The 18,826-nt window shown below is 43.1% G+C and overlaps 1 protein-coding gene across 6 annotated transcripts in view; it reads right to left on the reverse strand.

Annotated features, from left to right (window-relative positions):
• Positions 1-648: 648 nt before the first annotated feature.
• The window catches only part of ELAVL2 (ELAV like RNA binding protein 2), a gene marked incomplete at both ends in the record, with an annotated part of 75,856 nt that continues 57,678 nt past the window's right edge, over positions 649-18,826 (reverse strand). For 2 of the 6 annotated variants that reach the window (XM_079791306.1, XM_079791303.1), the window contains 4 exons: positions 649-979; positions 1,588-1,626; positions 10,408-10,633; positions 13,496-13,649. In XM_079791306.1, coding sequence (XP_079647432.1) covers positions 649-979; positions 1,588-1,626; positions 10,408-10,633; positions 13,496-13,649 — 750 coding nt within the window. The remainder of the gene's footprint in view (positions 980-1,587; positions 1,627-10,407; positions 10,634-13,495; positions 13,650-18,826) is intronic. The other 4 variants (XM_079791302.1, XM_079791301.1, XM_079791304.1 and 1 more) reach the window with 3 other exon arrangements.

Raw genomic sequence — 18,826 nt, forward strand, 5'->3', positions numbered from 1 at the left:
TTTTAAACCCACATCAAAGAGGCTCTTATCTCTTTGGCAAGGTACTGCTTTACGAAAAGTTCTCCAGTATTCTTACAATAAGCGTTTATAATGTAGCCCCCCCCTGCCCCAACCCAAATCATAATTATAAAATAAATACTGTTTGTAACTTCATAAATAAAAATGTAAACTTCAAAATACTTTTCTTAGACATAACAGCGATGCTTCAAATGTAAACAAAACACAAAGCTAATCAGAAAAAGAAAAAAAGGGGGGGGGGAAAAAAGACACAACCAACTGAGGAATTACAACACAAAGCCTCCAGGTTTACTCACAGGTTCAAGGCAGTTATGTAAAAAGAAAAGAAATGTCATCCCTTAGCTGAAACACTTTAAAAGGTCCACCTTCTTCAAAGAAGGCAATAGAATGCAATGTGACAGGTAAAAACCCTGTACCTCTTGTCCATATTCAAACATAAAAGATATTTAAGAAGTTTTAATTCAAATACTAGCAATAAAAAATCTCACATATTTCTTAGGATGCTAAGTAGTCGTTTTTATCCCCATCTCAACACTGACTTACAAAGACATTTACTAATGTAGAAAGTTTCTCTTAACTTGCCTTTGTTGGGTAGTTTTCATATAGAAATGGACCGAGGACAAGAGCGCATTAGGCTTTGTGCGTTTTGTTGGTCTTAAAGGAGACCTGCAGTACTCTGTCCCCCAGACGGTATCCATTGAGGCTCGCGATGGCCATGGCGGCCTCGTCATAGTTTGTCATAGTCACAAATCCAAAACCTTTGCATTTATTGGTGTTAAAGTCACGGATGACCTTCACGTTGGTGACCGCTCCGAAAGGCCCAAACATTTGCCACAGGATACTCTCATCGGCGTCGGGAGCCAGGTTGTACACAAAAATACACCACCCTGTTCCTGGGTGCCCGGGGATATTAATTCCAGCCAAACTGGTCATTCCGTCAATGGTCATTGGAGAAAACCTACTAAACAAAATGGGAAACACAAACACACACACACACACACACACACACACACACACAAACACACACACAAACACACACACAACAGAAACAGGCTGTTACAGCAATGGACTGACTTCTTTCCCCTTTCCCAACCCAGAGCTTTAAGGAACTCCCCTCCCCCTACAGATGCATACAACTATTTGATGTTTCAACCAAAGTCTGTGTGTGGCTTGCAGCGACATGCTGTACTATCGAGGTATGAATAAGTTATGAAATGGCCATTATATGCTGTATTGAATAGTATTGTCCACAATAGCAAAAAAATATATATATATTGAGAACGGGCTTCAGGAATTTAAGCAGGGTTGGGGGAGGGGCGCAACACATATGTAAACATGCTATAACGTCGCAATGCAATATAAAATGAATAATGGGTTTTTAAAGACCGGGTGGCATCCAGTGATACAAAGATATCCCTTGAGTCAACCATGCTTCAAAAGGCAGCTTTTCATTGGGTACGTACATGCAAAAGAAAACCCAACACAAACTGAGAAGAGAGTCACTCCCCAAATCAAAGAAACTAATCACTCAGGGAAGGGATTGTGAGCGTCATGAACCTCTATCATTACCTCTTCACTCCATAAGCCATATTGAGCAGATTGTCCAACCTGCAAAACACACATTTAGCAAATTTCAGTTTTTAATTGTTCCCCTTGATGTCCAAGAAAGCTGGGCTTGTTACTGCCATCTTCCAAGGGGATATTTGTATACTAATTGGATGGGACATCAAAAAGTGGGGCTTTTCCCAGAGAGTGGGTTCCCACTGCCACAAGACACTAGCTCTTCTGATGGATATGGTGTATCTCTACGAGGGCCAGTGCAACACAGAGAAAACACTGGTGGTCACTGAGGATGCTCTTCAGAGAGGAAGTGTGAAGGTGCTGGAGTAGTTAACACATGGGTTCTTATCTTCTGCCAGGAGGTTCTGAGAGCTCCACATACACCTACACGTACTTAACACTACCTTCATTTCTCACAATTCTATTGTGCATGCTGAGACACACATACAAGCTTAAGTGACTTGCCCAGGAGCACAGGACTAGTCAGGGGTGGCACTGATAGTCAAACTCTGCAGTTTGCAGGCTTCCATTTCTTAGAATCAAAGTGTGTTATAACAGGTAGAAAGAACCTTCCTTATACACAGCCTCCGCTAAACCTCCCATTTCTCCCTGTGCTCAGCCAAGAACCAGAGAAAGAAAGACAAGAGACTCCCCACTCCAGGGAGCTGTGCAGGGAGGAGTTCAGGCCCCGAGCGTGAGGCTTATTTTGCTACAAGGAGTGTAACCCTGCTCCAGGTGTGTAAGAAGCCAGGTACAAACCAACCAACCAACCTGAACTTCTCTTAAATGTTTTAGAAAGCAAGTATTTGGGGTGAGTCGGTACTCTAATTTAGAACTCTCCACATCCGTTTCCTACTTCAGAAGTTAAATGGATTGTATAGAACTTGACTTAGCAGTTGCAAAGAGTTCCCAATGTCCACAATGCATACCAATTAATTACATGTGTTTAGGGGCGGTGGGCACAACTTAATGCACTGCCCATGTAACCACCCTTAACAGCCACAATGCTGGACATTCTCCACAGAAGACCTGGGTCCGGGGAATAATTTTACTCTTTTAATCCCTATGTGAAAGGTAAGTTTGAAATGAAATGCTTCACCCGTATGGTCTAACAGCCTTCAGCCTCAAGGGAAGCTCAAACTCACTTGAGAAAACTCCTTCTGGTGTTATAAGCCAAAAAAAAAAAAACACAACAACAACAAAAAAAACCACACCACCTCTCTTTCTGGTCTTTCAGAATTAGAAAAAGAATCTCACACATTCCTCTTCACTATCACCCCTGGGCAATTGTGTGCTTTGTTAAAATGCAAATAAAGAAATGGACTGATGTAATGCAAAGTGTAAGGAGACAGAACAAATCAGAGAGACCAAGGATCCTCCCCTGTGTGTGTGTGTGTGTGTGTGTGTGTGTGTGTGTGTGTGTGTGTCTTGTCAAACCACCCTCTCAAAACCAGGGATAGTTCATCCTCACTGTATCACTGATCCAGGAACACGGATCTGGATCCTGCAGGTTTAACTGAATAAAGACGATCAGGTTACCAACATTATCCTTAACTGCTTAATCCAGAATAAAAGTAATCAGGAGAGCTGGCTGGGGAGCCTGTGTGACACGCATGGGAGAAAGCACACGTGTGGAGAGATTGCACAGGCGAATGGGCTTTGTTTCTGCAGAGGTGATGACTACAGTCAAAGATGCCATGTCTTTATACTCCAAAATAAAGGCCACAAATACCAGAAATAAAGATGCACACAAATCCCATCACCAACCATAAAGTAATAAGATACAGGTAATTTCATAAAATTGCTGGAATGACCAACAGAGAATGCATCTGAGTGTGATACCTGTAGAACAGAACAGCATACTGAGATACTGAGGTCTCCTTCCAAGGTGTGAAAGGTCCAGAGGCAGAAGTAACCTTATTAATTCACTCAAACTAGTAGTATCATCTGTGCCCATTAACTGGGCCCAGGCAGGAACTGTTACACTCTGCCAACAGCAGCTTAGACACCAACCAAAGTACAGGGATAGACTCTCCTAAGCAAGCTTTCACTATCTTTAAGACAGGGTGGAAACCGAAGTGAATTAGATGCGTTAAGGGAGAGAGAATTCATTCCCCACTCTCCACCCCAGGAATCTCCAGGGAGGAGGGAGGCCTAGGGCTTTTAGCCTAGGATCTCTGAGGACCCTCCCAGTGGGTCTCACAATTGTCTGACCTGTGAAATCCTTTGTGATACCAGGACCCTCACTGATTTCTTTCTTTTTTTAATCCTCACCTGAGGATATTTTTCCATTGATTTTTAGAGAGAGTGGAATAAAGGGAGGGAGACACAGAGAGAGAGAAACATGGATGTAAGAGAGACCCATCGACTGGTTGCCTCCAGCACAGGCCCTGACCAGGGCCGGGGATGGAACCTGCAATCCAGGTACATTGCCCTTGACTGGAATCGAACCCAGGACCCTTCAATCTGTGGGCTGATGTTCTATCCACTGAGCCAAACTGGCTAGGGCTCTCACTGATTTCTTTACTCAGTGCCCATTTTAGGAGAAATTTAGTTCTTTGAAACTTAAACCAATTTATCTGCCTCTACCACTCCTTCTCCCCTCCCCTCTCCCACATCAACAAGGTGTGCAGAGAGGACCACAGGACTTAAGAAACAGGACCTAGGTGATGCTGAGAACTCCTACCTGGGAGCAGGTGGGCCCAGCAGATCTCTCTTCTCTTCTCTCTCAGTAACAAACACCCATGTTTCTCATGAGAACTGGGAGAAGGCACGGGGGTTCCATATGGGTACCACACACCCCAAGTCCTGCAGCAGCCGGCATACTATAAACTAGACAGTTATAAGTGACTAGAAGCCCGGTGCACGAAATTTGTGCACGGCAGGGGGTTGTCCCTCAGCCCAGCCTGTACCCTCTCCAATCTGGGACTCCTGGTGGGATCAGGCCTAAACGGGCAGTCGGACATCCCTCTCACAATCCAGGACTGCTGGCTCCCAACTGCTTGCCTGCCTGCCTTCCTGATTGCCCCTAACCGCTTCCGCCTGCCAGCCTGATCACCCCCTAACCACTCTGCTGCCAGCCTGGTTGATGCTTAACTGCTCCCCTGCCAGCCTGTTTGCCCCCAACTTCCCTCCTCTGCCAGCCTGGTCACCCCTAACTGCCCTCTCCTGCAGGGTTGATCACCTCCAACTGCCCTCCCTTGCAAGCCTGGTCCCTCTCAACTGCCCTCCCTTGCAGGCCTGGTCCCTCACAACTGCCCTCCCTTGCAGGCCGGGTGCCTCCCAACTGCCCTCTCCTGCTGGCCATCTTGTGGTGGCCATCTTGTGTCCACATGGGGGCAGGATCTTTGACCACATGGGGGCAGCTATATTGTGTGTTGCAGTGATGATCAATCTGCATATTACTCTTTTATTAGATAAGATAGAGGCCTGGTGCATGGGTGGGGGCCAGCTGGTTTGCCCTGAAGGGTGTCACAGATAAGGGTGGGGGTTCCCTTGGGGTGTGGGGAGGCCTGAGCGAGGGGCCTGTGGTGGTTTGCAGGCCAGCCACGCCCCCTGGCAACCCAAGGGGAGGCCCTGGTATCTGGAATTTATTTCCCTTCTACAATTGAAACTTTGTAGCCTGGAGCGGAGCCAAGCCTGGGGCTCCGGCAGCCATTTCTGTGGCAGTTAATTCACCTTCTACAATTGAAACTTTGTTGCCTTAAGCGGGTGAGCCCGGCCAGGGTGTGTGGAAAGCTTTGCTTCTCCTGTTGCCGGCGGCAACCCTGGCCTGCTCTCTCAAACTCCATTCTGCCGCCATTTGTTTACCTTCTATAATTGAAACTTTGTAGCTTGAGTGGAGGCTTAGGCCTGCAACGGCTATGGAAAGCTTGGCTTACTCTGTTACCTAGGAAACCTTGCTCTCTGTGGCTGTAGCCATCTTGGATTGGGGTTAATTTGCATACGTGCCCTGATTGGCTGGTGGGCGTGGCTTGGATGGTGGGTGTGGCTTATGTAGCGGAGTGAGGGTTAATTTGCATATTGCCATTTTATTAGAGAGGATCATGGCACACACCACATCATGTTCTCTTGTAATGGCCTTGTTTACAGTTAGCTAAGACACAAGGACTGCCCCCCCCCCTCACTCTCCAGATTACACATCTTCTCTGGGAGATCATTTAAAAATGGAAGCCAATATTTAGTGGAGACCAAGTTAGTAAGTAGCCTCCAGAATGATCCAGGGGGTCTGTGGGATGATGTAGCACAGTGTGGCAAGCATCTATCAAGTATGTATTTTTAAACTTTAAAAATGTATTCTTCACTCGTATTTAATCAGTGCACTACACCCAGTACCCTCACTTATTGCCCGTGCATCACATATTCTCCTGAGGGAAGATGGAGCAGTCCGCAGAGGGACAGGGCCACTCTCTCTCACCTAGCCTTCAGACTGGATACACTTTACAAATAACTCACTAAGTGGATCTGGAGGATTAGATACGCAAACCTAGCTTCAATGAAACTAATCCTCAAAGAATAGGTAGCTTCAAAAAGATTCCTGCGAAAACCACCACCATCATCACGATCCGAGTGAGGGTGACAACAGTAAGGGTCACCCACATCATAAGGAAGGAAAGGGAGGGCTGGTTATGTCTTCTACTCCAAGTACCAACTGCATCAGGAGGTCAGACACAAGAAAATCCATGTCGCACCTGAAGTCAGACCAGAAGTTCAAAATTATGAAGATAATTTTGTGACTCTTGCTTTAAAAAGGTATATATTACCCATTAAGATATTGGTAAATGAAATATAAAGCCAGTCAGCACAATTAGCAAGACCTTTGATATGTTTATTTCATCTTCAGCCTATCTTAATCTTCTATGTCTGATCAGGGTTTCTGAGTGAATGAATACAATAGCACAAGCCCAGGTGCCTACAGTTTATGGAAAAATATATACTGCGGATACAAGTACAAACACTTTTCTATTAATAAGAATACAACTCAGCCTATAACTAGGTAGTACTTCGAATAGAACCAAATATTAGGGAGAGCATTCCCATTTCGAAGTTAGGTATTTGATAAGTAAAGACTAAAATGAAGGTACCTGCCTAGTTTCCAACACATTTAGCTAACACACTATGGGAGTAAACACTAGGGCACACTATGACACACACACAAGTAAAAGAGAAAATTCAAAGTTGACTCAAGTCAAATAAAAATGTAAAGAGAGATTACTTCCAAAGGATAAGAAAATAGAACTCTGGACCCTAAAAGTATCAGTTCTCAAAAGTGCGCCAAAGCACTGACCAAGATCTGCTTTGAGGTTAAACCATAAGATCACCAACTTACCCCCTTATCCAATTAGGTAGTATCATCTGTTCTCTAAGAGAGAAAACAATCATTCAGGAGAATTGATACTAGTTTCTCCCAAAAGGAAATTCTGATAGTGCAACCAGCAAATGCCTTAAATGCAACTCCAGGGCTGATTTGAAAGGCTCCCTGAAAAATGCATAAAGGCTTATGGAAGCCGGCACACAGGCCATTAGACTAGATCGCATTCAATAAAATTAAAGCTGCTCCGCATGGAGAGAGAGGGGGAAAAAATCTGGCTGAATGTTTCATTCAGACACCATGTCCCAAGAATATACTTAAGGGGCTTAAATTACACTAGCCATCCAAATAAGTAAGAATGGTTTTATTCTGAAAACTGTAGTCAATTAAATAAGCAATTTAGATCAGCAGTGCTCATGTGAATTCTCTTTCTAATGATTCATGTGGGTTGAGTCATAAACGTCACAAGCCCACTTTTTTAAAAAATATATATTTTATTGATTTTTTTAGAGAGAGAGGAAGGGAAAGGAATAGAGAGAAACATTGATGACAGCGAAACTTCATCAATCGTCTGCCTCCTGAGAGCCCCCTACTGGAGATCAAACTGCAACCCAGGTGTGTGTCCTGACCAGGAACCAATGGAAAAAATATCCTCAGGTGATAATTAACAACAACAAAACAACCAAACACACATCAGGTTAAACCTGAACTCTAGGAATAAAGGCTCTCATTTCTCCTAATACTCCATCTAGACACATACCTTCGTTGAGCTCAAAGACTAGTTCAGAACTTACCATCTGGACAGAGGTTTGGGGTGGGATGGGAAGTGGAGTGATGGAGACAAGAGTTAGGAACATGAAAGGACAATAAGATTCTGCCCTATTTTCTGAAACCAAATTTCCCTTACAGCAGACAACTCATTCCCTCACCCACTCAACCCTGGAACAAATGTTTATAGGAGTTAAGGAAAGAAAGATTTTCCAAGTTAATAACATATGGAGCTAAGAGATAAAAGCGCATAATGGGCACAAGGTATTTTAAAAGGTATTAAATTTGACCGTGGGAACATCCTGTAAAACATTACCCAACTGCAAATAAAAAGCAGAGAGCTTGCAGGCAGAGGGACTTGATCAAGGTGAGAGCAGATACAGTGGTTATCAACAGCCTCATATTTGAGTCACCAACATGCCTTGCCATTTCAATAATCAGGGACTCTCCTGAAGATCCTGTCACTTCAGTCCTTTTGCCCAATCTCTTCCTCAGGATTCAATCTTGATTCTAAAAACTTAGTTTTACTAAGTAATGACCATAAAACAAAAACCAGAGCTTAAATTGGAAACACCAAAAATAACAATTTAAATGAATACAGCTTCCTACTAACGTCAAACATGTCATACTCTCACAGCGTTAAAATCAACAAGTTCCAAAGAACTTGCCTCTCCCTGCCTAAGCCCCAAGGAGCTCTGACGTTAACGAGTTGGCCTGCCTAGGAAACACCTCCAGAATTCCTGCAAGCTCGTCTGTGCTAAATTTACAGAAAGCTATTCTCCACTTAAGATGCCACAGAGGAATCCTACAGGCATAGCTAAAAAAAGAAGGAACGGAAGGCTTTGTAGGATCTCTTTCTCCCCAAGGGCAGCAGCATCAAGCAGAGCCATGCAGCCTCCCTCCAGCCCATCACCATACCACCCACCTCAGCCAGAGGGGGCAGTGTTTCCTTCCTACCAACGCTTTTTTTTTTTTTAACCTCACAAAGTTAAAGCACAAAGTGAACACCAGGCTCAGTCCACTGGTACCCATGCACCCGGTTCCTAACAGAGCCTTTTCAATGTGTCACCTCTTCTCCCAGAGCAAAGCCACCCTCGGTAGGAAATGAACATAGTGTTTATAGCAATTCCTTTCTCAGACCTCAGATGACACAACTGTTATTTTTAAAGGGAGATATCTGACTGGTTTTTATTCCCACTTTCTTCTCAGCACTTTAAATACCTCAATGAAAAAAATGCATGTGATTAAGCTGAAAAACACGTCACTCCTTATTAAGTTACATTTGTGACTATATCTTTGATAATTAACTATTCTGCCCCAGCAAGGAAAGGAAGAAAATTGATTTAAAATTGCACTTGTGATTTGAAAAAATGAATAAATAAATAGCACAGGGTTAGATGGCATTGTGGCTGCAGTACACAATGTGGCCACAAAGGATATTAAAAACCGAGTGACTGTGCCTTGTGGGCTCTGTTTCACATTTTTTTAAAAAATATATTTTATTGATTTTTTTACAGAGAGGAAGAGAGAGGGATAGAGTTAGAAACATCGATGAGAGAGAAACATCGATCAGCTGCCTCTTGCACACCCCCTACTGGGGATGTGCCCGCAACCAAGGTACATGCCCTTGACCGGAATCAAACCTGGGACCCTTGAGTCCGCAGGCCGACGCTCTATCCACTGAGCCAAACCGGCTTCGGCTGTTTCACATCTTAAAGTTACTGTTCTGCGCACATTCAAATTTAGGGAGGTGTTTTTAAATGACTCGTGGTTTGGTTGTTATCTCAGGATTAGAACAGAACTTCAAAAATTTTAATATTTCTACTTATCTATCAGACAGAGTATCTTCTCTGCGAAAGATGCATGAGCAGTCGATGGACTTATACAGGGGTCTGTAAAGTACCACCCAACAGGCCAAGTCCAGACACAGTCTGTTTCAGGGGAGTCCAGGAGGCAAATATGGCTTTTACATTTTTAAAGAGTTGTGTTTTTGTTTTGTTTTTAAAGACATACATGCAACAGAGACCCTGACCCACAGAGTCTAAAATATTTACTATCTGGCCCTTTACAGTGAAGGTTCGCCAATCCTTATACAAATTTAAAGAGGGGAGAGGCACCCACTTGTAGAAACTTAATGTAGTCAAATAGGTTATATATCCTTAAGTGGTAGACCTATTATAAACCAAAGTAACTGAAAGATCTTGACCTAAAATCAGAAACAGGGAAAAATATATGTTATCAAGAAGAAGAAGAAAAAAAAAAGGGGGGGGGGGATCAAAAGCACTGGAAACAGTTAAGAAGAACCCAGTATTGTGTAGGTCAGGGTTCCTCAATGTTGGCACTGCTGATGTTGGCAGCTGGGATAATCTGCGGTGTTGGGGGCTGTGTGTACATTACAAGATGTTCAGCTACATCCCCGGCCTCTACCCACTAGATGCCAGTAGCACCCTCCACCCAAGTTTCGCCAACCCTGCGCCAAGTGTCCCCTGATGGGCAAAATAACACCCCCCACCCCCCTGTCCCCTGACCCGCTGAGGTTCGCTGCTGTAGGTTACTGTCCCTTTGTCCCCACTTGCAATATTAGCAAAAGACACTATTCCCCAAGTAGGTTTACTCTGTGCCCTAAGGGAAAGAAGGAAAGCAGCAATAACAATAGTAGCAAACCAGAGATCCTGTTAATACAAGTATTGGACAGTGAACCTGAGCGTTCGGAGTTGAGTAGTCTGGCTTAAGAGCCAGACCAGACTTACCTAAAACGCTGTGCCTGCTGAGCTAATGGTCCCGGGTACCTTCTGTTTGGAGACTGGTACAGCTGGGAAAGGATGGCCTGATTGGTTTTTTGGCTTGGATTATTAGCAAACTTTACAGTGATTGGCTCTGTGGCACCAGGAGGTTTCTGGCCGTTTAGGCCTTTGATAGCTTCTTCTGCCTCAATCCGCTTGTCAAATCGGATAAACCCTACACCCCTTGATATGCCTATGGTAGATTTGGGTAAGGATTTGGGAAAGAGAGAGTGGAAAGAGAGAGGAGGAAAAGAAGAAAGGATAAAATTAATTTTTCCTTTTCAAGAATGTGTTTTCACCCCCACGTTACATCTGCCACAAAATCAGAGGAGGAGACTTTTACCTTAACTTATTAGTCATTAAGTCTAGAATCACAAATTTTAATGCATGAAGCCACCTATACAATTTGAATACCCATCATCACAGACCTCCCGACACACTAACAAGAAGAGGGAACACACTGTACGTCCATGTTTTCTCTCCCTCCAATACACTCTCTTTCATAATGTCAGCTGCATGCCTGAGTTTCATTTTCCCAATTATGCTGCTGGACACACAGTAATGACGGGCACAGTAGCTCCATTTCTTGTAACAAGGAGAACAGAACCAGGCATTCGCTGAAAACGCTTAAAAGCTATGCTAAAAATACATGCACAGTGGTAGAAAGATTTACTTCGGCTAAATTTTTAAATATAATTCAACTTAATAATATAATACAAGGATACCGGTCCTTTAAGGAAAATGTCTGAAGAGGTTTTCCGGGTTCCCTGAGGCTCCTCCGCTGCTTTAGCCGAGCTGTGCTTTATATTAAAGAGGTGAAAGAGGTTTTAAAAATAAATAAAACAGAAGGGAAGCCTCAAAGCACCTGGCTTTAGCAGCATTACTCCTGAGCACGGGAACGCCGTTCCCTGCCTCCCGCTGTTCCCACGTGGAGAGAGGAGAATGGGAAAGCGGAGGGATGACCTGATACCTGCCCAGCTTCTGAGACATGGTAGGGGGAAGCCCAACGCATTCCATTTAATTAGCTAAACAGGCCAGTGGGGGTGGCCGCGGCTGGCCGTCCTGAGATGAGCAGTTGCAGGGAAAGGAGACACTTTCTTGGCGAGCGAATCGGTACCAGCAGTACCAGCTTGGGACTAGTAGCTAGAAACGTCTGGATGATTCAGAGAATGTCATCGAAGAAAAGAATGAGAGGTTGCTGAGAAAGATGGGCTGAGAAAACGCAAGAGACCATCCTGATTTATGGAAACTTTGAAAACGCATGCAGGTCTCCTTGCTTTACGGTCAATGGCTTAGAATTTTATTCTAAGGTAGGTAAGGGGTTTTTTCCCCAATATGCTTACCTCAGACAGCCCCTGTCACTGTACCTTCCCTATTTTAGGTATATCTGTTGCACGTTATTACCACCTGATGGGTGAGTAACAAAACTGCAGGGTTTTTCCTGTCAGGTAAAATGAATAGTTTTTGCCTCGAAAGCCATATGTATAAAGATGAAATGGTGAAATGACAGGGAATATATTCTCTTAGTTACCGACTTGCTCCTATTAGGAATTAGTAACCCCTGGGGCTTACCCATTCCATGAAGAAAACATCAAATGAGCATTGAAATGGCCTCTACACAGCCTGTCATCTAACCCAGGAGTCCTCACACCTGAGCAGGCACCAAGCCCACCCTCCCAGTTTTATGCATTGGGTTTGGGGTGGGGCGGCCAGGACTTCGTGTTTCTAACAATGTCCCAGGAGGAGGCGGATGCTGCAGGTGCAGGACCACGCGTGAGAATCACCGCCTAAACCAGGTGGCAGGGTAGGTCCACCTGTGAGCCTGAGGACTCAGGACGGACTTGCAGGTCAGACAAGGCCCTTCTGTAACACAGGTGACACCTCCTCACAATCCACTGCCAAACCTATGGGTCATCCTCCCAAGCATGTATGTGATGGGAGCGACGGCTCTACACACACAGCTCTTCCGTGTGGTGCTTAGCCTCCTGTGAGTCTAATGAACAGCACAGGGGAGCTTATCATGGGTGGCTCCTGATCAAATTCAGATCAACTAATTGGTCTTCTCTTGAAGAATTAAACACTTGGCCTGATTTAATTCTGTGGTTAATCCGCCTCTTTTAAAAGAAACAAAATATGATACTCTGGTACACAATGCATCTCTAGTGGTATTGTCATTATAAGAAAAGGAGACAGAGAAAAAGAAGAGGGAGAATGAAAGAGGGGAGAGAGAAAGAAGAAACACAAAGAAAAGAGGAAAACCTACTGTTTTCATTTTAAAAACCCACACAATCTTAATGTGAGTGCTTGAGTCTATGGCACTACAGGGGATTTCCCCCTCTTTTCTCTATTTTCAATATGTTTTAAATAGAGTAAGTACTGCGCTTGTAATAGGAAAATATACCTGTACTTTATTTTTAAAATCCATAATCAAATCTATATTGCTAGGTTTCAACTAAAAGCTTTCCAGAAGAGCTCCCTGGCATACAAAAGTTTTAATAAACATACTAGTCTTCTCATTTCAATCTGGCTAAAAGTTAACAATCAGGCATAAAATAAATGCTTAACATTCAAAATTGCAAAGTCTTACACGTGGCTACACAACACAGCACGGGCCTGCAAATCAGCCTGAACAGCAATGGCCAGCGCTGCTGTAGTATGACCTGCCCTTGGAGAACTGGCTGCGTGTTGCTGCACTGAACTACGCGTTTCACAAAAATAAAATTGCTTATTAGTACTTTATAAGGAGGATGGGGGCTTCTCTCACGCAGCAGCTTGGAAATGAAGATTACAGCATCTGTAAATTTATTACAGGCCATGAAACAGGCTTCAAACCTGCACCTTCAGGGTGGCAATGACTCAAGCTCACTCACTCCACTCCACAACCTATTTTTATCCATGCATATTTATGAACAATTCCAGCAGAAAATTGCATTTTCTGGCCCACATATACCTTTGATGTGTTCCAGAGGCAAGATTGCTGTATGGGAAGGCAGCACATTTCACAATCTGCCAGGCAGGAAGTGTGAAAGATTCCCCGGGGCGGCTGCCTACTTACCAGTGACCTGGTCAACTAGGATGCGAGAAGTAATAATGCGTCCGTATTGTGAAAAAAGCTGTTCCAACTCCTTCTGAGTCATCGTCTTCGGGAGTCCACTGACGTACAAATTTGCATCTCTGATAGAAGCTGAACTTGGGCGGGCATAGGAAACCTGGAAAGGGGAACAAAATCAGACGTACATGCAAACTCAAGTACCTCCCTGCAGAACCTCAAAGGCGGCCTCAAGTGAGTGAGTGGTTTGTCCGTAAGGACCGTACAACAAACACTGAAGTTAAAGCAAGCCCAGCACTGACTGTTTTACTCGGTGCTGGAGAAATTCTAAACAAATGGGAAATGCCATCCCCCCTGGGTGGAGAGAATATTTTCCCCTAGATTTGTAAGTTTGAAAACAGACCAGTGATGCACACAGCACATGGCTACTTGTGCTTAACAGATTGTCCTCAACTAGGGATTTAGGCTCAATCCAATGATTAAGCTTAAGGACTCTATAAAGTCATCTGATATTACTGTAACCTGTTTTCAATTCTCCCATCTCCAGGGGAGATGGTGCCACATTTCTAAACAATTTACCCTATTATCGTTAAATATGCCCCTTTAATTACTCCAAAATAACTTTATATCACCTCTAAATTCCCAGATTTAAATATGTGATTGAGCTGTATCGCCTATCATCCTGTCTATTGTTGTCTTGCCCACAAGTCTTTTTAATCTTGATTTCAAAACATCTTAAATCTGTTTATTGACTTTACCTGCAATTTTATGTAACCTGTCAAAAAGCTGCCCATCTTTGACATATAGTACCCCAAATCCTACTGGGATGGAAGAGAAAACAAGTCCAAGTTATTTATAATCAACATTCTTTACTTAAGTTCATGCAGGGAGGAACTATAGCTAACTCTCTTATCTCTTATCATTGTATCCTCAATCTCTTGGCACATGGTAGATGCTAAAATATTTGCTGAGTAAAGCCAATGTAATACCCCCATTGATCCGATGGGTCCACAGCAGCTTATGGGACCACAGCGTTTAAGGGACAGTTCATCAACTCATCTAGACCTTGCCCAAATTATAATTGATTGCTCTCTGCCTATAAGCTATCCTTGCCAAGTTTTAGATAGCTGAGTCTATCTAAACGGTAAAAACTTCACATTATATCCCCTCTTCCAGATTGTTCATGACAAAGGCAAATGGGTCTAATTCTAGGACTGACTTACGGGGTACAGTGTTATGGTAACTTCTGCCTGCTTTCATCCATTAGTATCCACTTTTAATCCACTTCATTGCTTATTTAAAAAAAATTATTTTCACCCTAACCGGTTTGGCTCAGTGGATAGAGTGTCGGCCTGCGGACTGAAGGGTCCCAGGTTTGATTCTGGTCAAGGGCATGTATCTTGGTTGCGGCCACATCCCCAGAAGGGGGTGTGCAAGAGGCAGCTGATCAACGTTTCTCATAGATGTTTTGAACTCTCTATCCCTCTCTCCCTTCCTCTCTGTAAAAAATCAATAAAATATATTTTTTTAAAAAACTTTTTGATTTAAACAGTCTTTGATATGAAATATTTTCTCCATGGTTATTATGCTCATAGCTCTTTGTTACCTTTTTTTTTTTAATTTCCCAGGGGGTTTAAAAAGCAGGCCAGGTTTAATACTACTTTAATAAAAGGTCTTGCTATATGTTATCCCTGTCCTAATAGTGTGAATACTCTTATCCTTCATTCAAAGTTTGCTTATTAACAAGCGAAAATACACCTGTTGTCCCAAAGGCTATATTAGCACTGTCCTGACCTACAGGCAAAAGGAGAAGATAAATAACTACTCATATGCTACTCTTTTTTCTGCCTACACCCTTAAGAACGATGAACTTAAGGAACAATGGACTTGGGGAACTATAATCCAAGTGAAAAATAAGAAATGAAGGAAAATTCCAAGTGATCAACAAAGCAACGGAAATGCACTCTAGTCTTGGCACAGTGATAAACAGATATAAACATAAAGCCAATGTATTCTTATGCAGTCAGTGAGGAAAGAACAATTCCCAATTCTCTGGGTAAGCTAGAATCCCACTGCTTGGACGCCCCTGGTATCTTAACGGTCTCCGGGGCTTTATTTCAGGGGCAGGGAGCTCTCAGCAAGTCAGCTGTCAGTCTGCTCCAGATCAGGTGAAAGAAGTGTTCCTTTTAGGAAGAGCCACTTCCCATGGGCAACAGAGTCGGCATCCTCTCAAAGTCAGGCGGCTAACGTGCAATGGCTGATGAAGCAGGCAGCCGAGGCGGGCAGGCTCTCCATGAGCTCAAACATGGCATGAAAAGTGTAACATAGTAGGTGTCAAGGTGCTAGCTCGCTAAGCAATGTGCCTGGCCTCAAAACTAGGCTCCCTTCATGATGGACAAATTCTTTAAGTCCATTACCACATAACTGTACTGGCTTTATGTGGTTATTAGGAATAATTAAATAAGTAATCTCTAAAGCACATAAAATGCTGAGCACAGAGCCTAAAAGAACAATTCCCAATCCTCTGGGTAAGCTAGGTGACTATATTGTAAGTATTATTTACCTCTACATGCACCTGAAAATGTAGGTAAGGACCCAGACTACCAGACTTGGGAGTAACCTGGGCCCATTACTGTGCTCCAGAAAATTGACTCACGCAGTGGCATTTACTGCTTTGTGCATTTCAGAGGAGTGTGGGTGGAGTGTTTTAAAAGTTATCCTAAAATATATTTAGGAAAACGGATTTATATTTAGTGCTTATATAAAAGCTTTGAAAACATACTTGGGTCAGTTATGTTATCTGCTTTTATTTTTCCTTCATTGGAAAAATAAAAGCAGATAACATAACTGACCCAAGTATGTTTTCCTTCACATTGCTTAATTCCCAGCCTGTGTTGACTATATTGTCTTATTTTCTGTATGCTTGATACATGCAGGGCCTTGATCCTGAAGAGCCTGCCCCTTCCTGGAGATAGTAAATGACTCCCCTGGTGAGCACAACTTTGAGATACAAACCAACGAATCCAGAGCCCACACTGCTATCTCCTTGCTCTAACTCACCAAACCAATAGTTCCCCTGCCCTAAATCACCGCAGGGCCAGGTACTAGACAACTAGGAACCAGCCTGTAGCCCAGGGCTCTCCAAAATTATTCCAACTATCGAATGCTAACTTTACTCACCTTCCTCTACCCTGCCTCACCCTTTCCTTCCACAGGAACCCCAGTGAAGGCTCGGGGAGGCTCTGCCCTCTCCCCTCTGACACCCGACTGCCCCTGGTGCTTCCCCATATGGCCCTACGTGGCATGATGTGTCGGTTTGTAGACATTTGTGAATATAAACTTCTTCCTTTGTAACTATCATTTCTGCATCTGCAGGTCTTATCATACCTGATTAACACAAATCCTGGGTACACTTTCAGCACATAAGCATATTGTAAAGGCCCCAAGAACTAATAACAAATCTCAAAACAGTATTTTTTAGTAACTTTGTCAATGAACTGGTTCCAATCACCATAGGCAGGACAGGGGTACGAAATTGTATGCAAACTCGTGGAGGTGACAAACACTAATCCCATTTCCCTTACAGTTAGGGGCTTCTGAGACTTCATCTGCCAAGCATTTTCAAATACAGTGTTTTATTTGTGCCTCACAACAACCCTGTGAGGTATGTAGGGCACACATTAGTATTTTATTGCTGGGGAAATAGGTTATCGACAAGGCAAATAACATGGCTAAGGTTACACACACATGTTGAACTCTTGATTCAAATTCCGATCTTCTGACCCCATGTTCTTGCCTACTTGTCTGGTTTCTCTGCCACAATACCACGCGGTAGTAACTAGCTTGGTACACTTGTTCTGAGAGTTGAGAAAAATTAAAGTCCCTTGTTTATTTCTTAAATACAGAGTGAAAGTGAGCAGAGCAGAAAGCAAGATGGTACTAGAAATTATAATTAAGTCAAAAGTTATTTTATTTCATTTTCCATTAATATTTTTTTAAAAGTCACTTTTTCCAGGAAAAGGATGAGTGGCCACCAATTGCAATGAACTAGAGAAACTGCACATCGTTATCAGAATTTTGGAATTAGTTTTATTACTCTCTTATTTTTAGAATGTAATTACATGAGTAATGCAACACCCCCACTCCACCCCTGCCCACTTCCCGAAATTTTGTAAGGGCAACTCTGTCCCCCTCCCAGACCGTTATGCTGTGTTTCATGCCTGAAACTTTATTGTTTCTGGGAGCAAAGCCGCTCCCTTTCTCTCCCTCTAGCAAGGATAGCACTATAACCCACAGCCTCCCTTCCAGGAAAATATGTCGTCTTCTCTTTCTTCCACCGTGAAGGGTTATAAACAGAAACTAGACTGAGACCAAAGGAGGAAGAAGGCTGGCAGCAGGATAAGGACTTGCACCTTTGAAGGTCCAAATAAGTTTCCAGATCAAATTTTGCATCTGGCAATTGTCAGCTACCTTCCTTATTCTGATGTTTTCTGTGGCTCTGGAGTACGTACTGGTGCCTTGCTTTAATACCCACTGAGAGAACCACTCTTGGGCTATCTTAAACCTCGAAATGTTGTCTATCTTTGTGGTTCTTCAAGGCTAAAATCCCTTGGAGAAGACCCACGAGATGGTTGGTTTTGTGGCGAGTTCTGTATGAGAAATACTTCAGTAGGATGAACCTCCAGCTTCTGTCCCAGCGGGGTCAAGAAAGCTACTCCTTCACCAAGTGCAAGCTGTTCTCCAAACAACATTCTCTGGATTAATAGATGGGTTTGGATTTTAAATTTTCACTGCCATTTAAACAGGTGAATATTTAATGCCTGAGAAGCAAGGTTACAAAATGTCAAAACTACTAAGTGAAGGATCTAATTTAAGAGGCAGCTAGAGAGTCTGCAATTTAAATATTTAAAGATAACACAGGGAGTACTACACTGAACAGCAATCTACTCCAATGACAGCAATTTAAAGCTCAGGTTGATGCAGGAATTTCCCACAACCTTCCAAGTGATATAATAAACAAAGACAAGCAATACTGAGATTACTTGAGGGAAGAGAGAGGGAGGCAGTTGCAAGTACCAGGCAAATAAATACTCTGGCCAATGGTTTCTCCATTTGTTCTTCACGAATGAGATCAGATTGGACAAAATAGAGATAAAAATAGATGTATCCAAGTAATTAGGTCTCAAAAACGGAATAGTTTAAAACACAGTATATTTCTTACAATTAAAAACTCATTTCTTCATCAGCAACTGAAACTAATTATACATTAAACATTCAAGGAAGCATATGAAGAATGAGCTATCAAAACCAAGTTAATCACCTTGGCTGGGTGGTTCA

The sequence above is a fragment of the Cnephaeus nilssonii genome (genome assembly GCF_951640355.1).
Source record: "Cnephaeus nilssonii genome assembly, chromosome: 14".
NCBI classification, from domain to species: Eukaryota; Metazoa; Chordata; class Mammalia; order Chiroptera; family Vespertilionidae; genus Cnephaeus; species Cnephaeus nilssonii.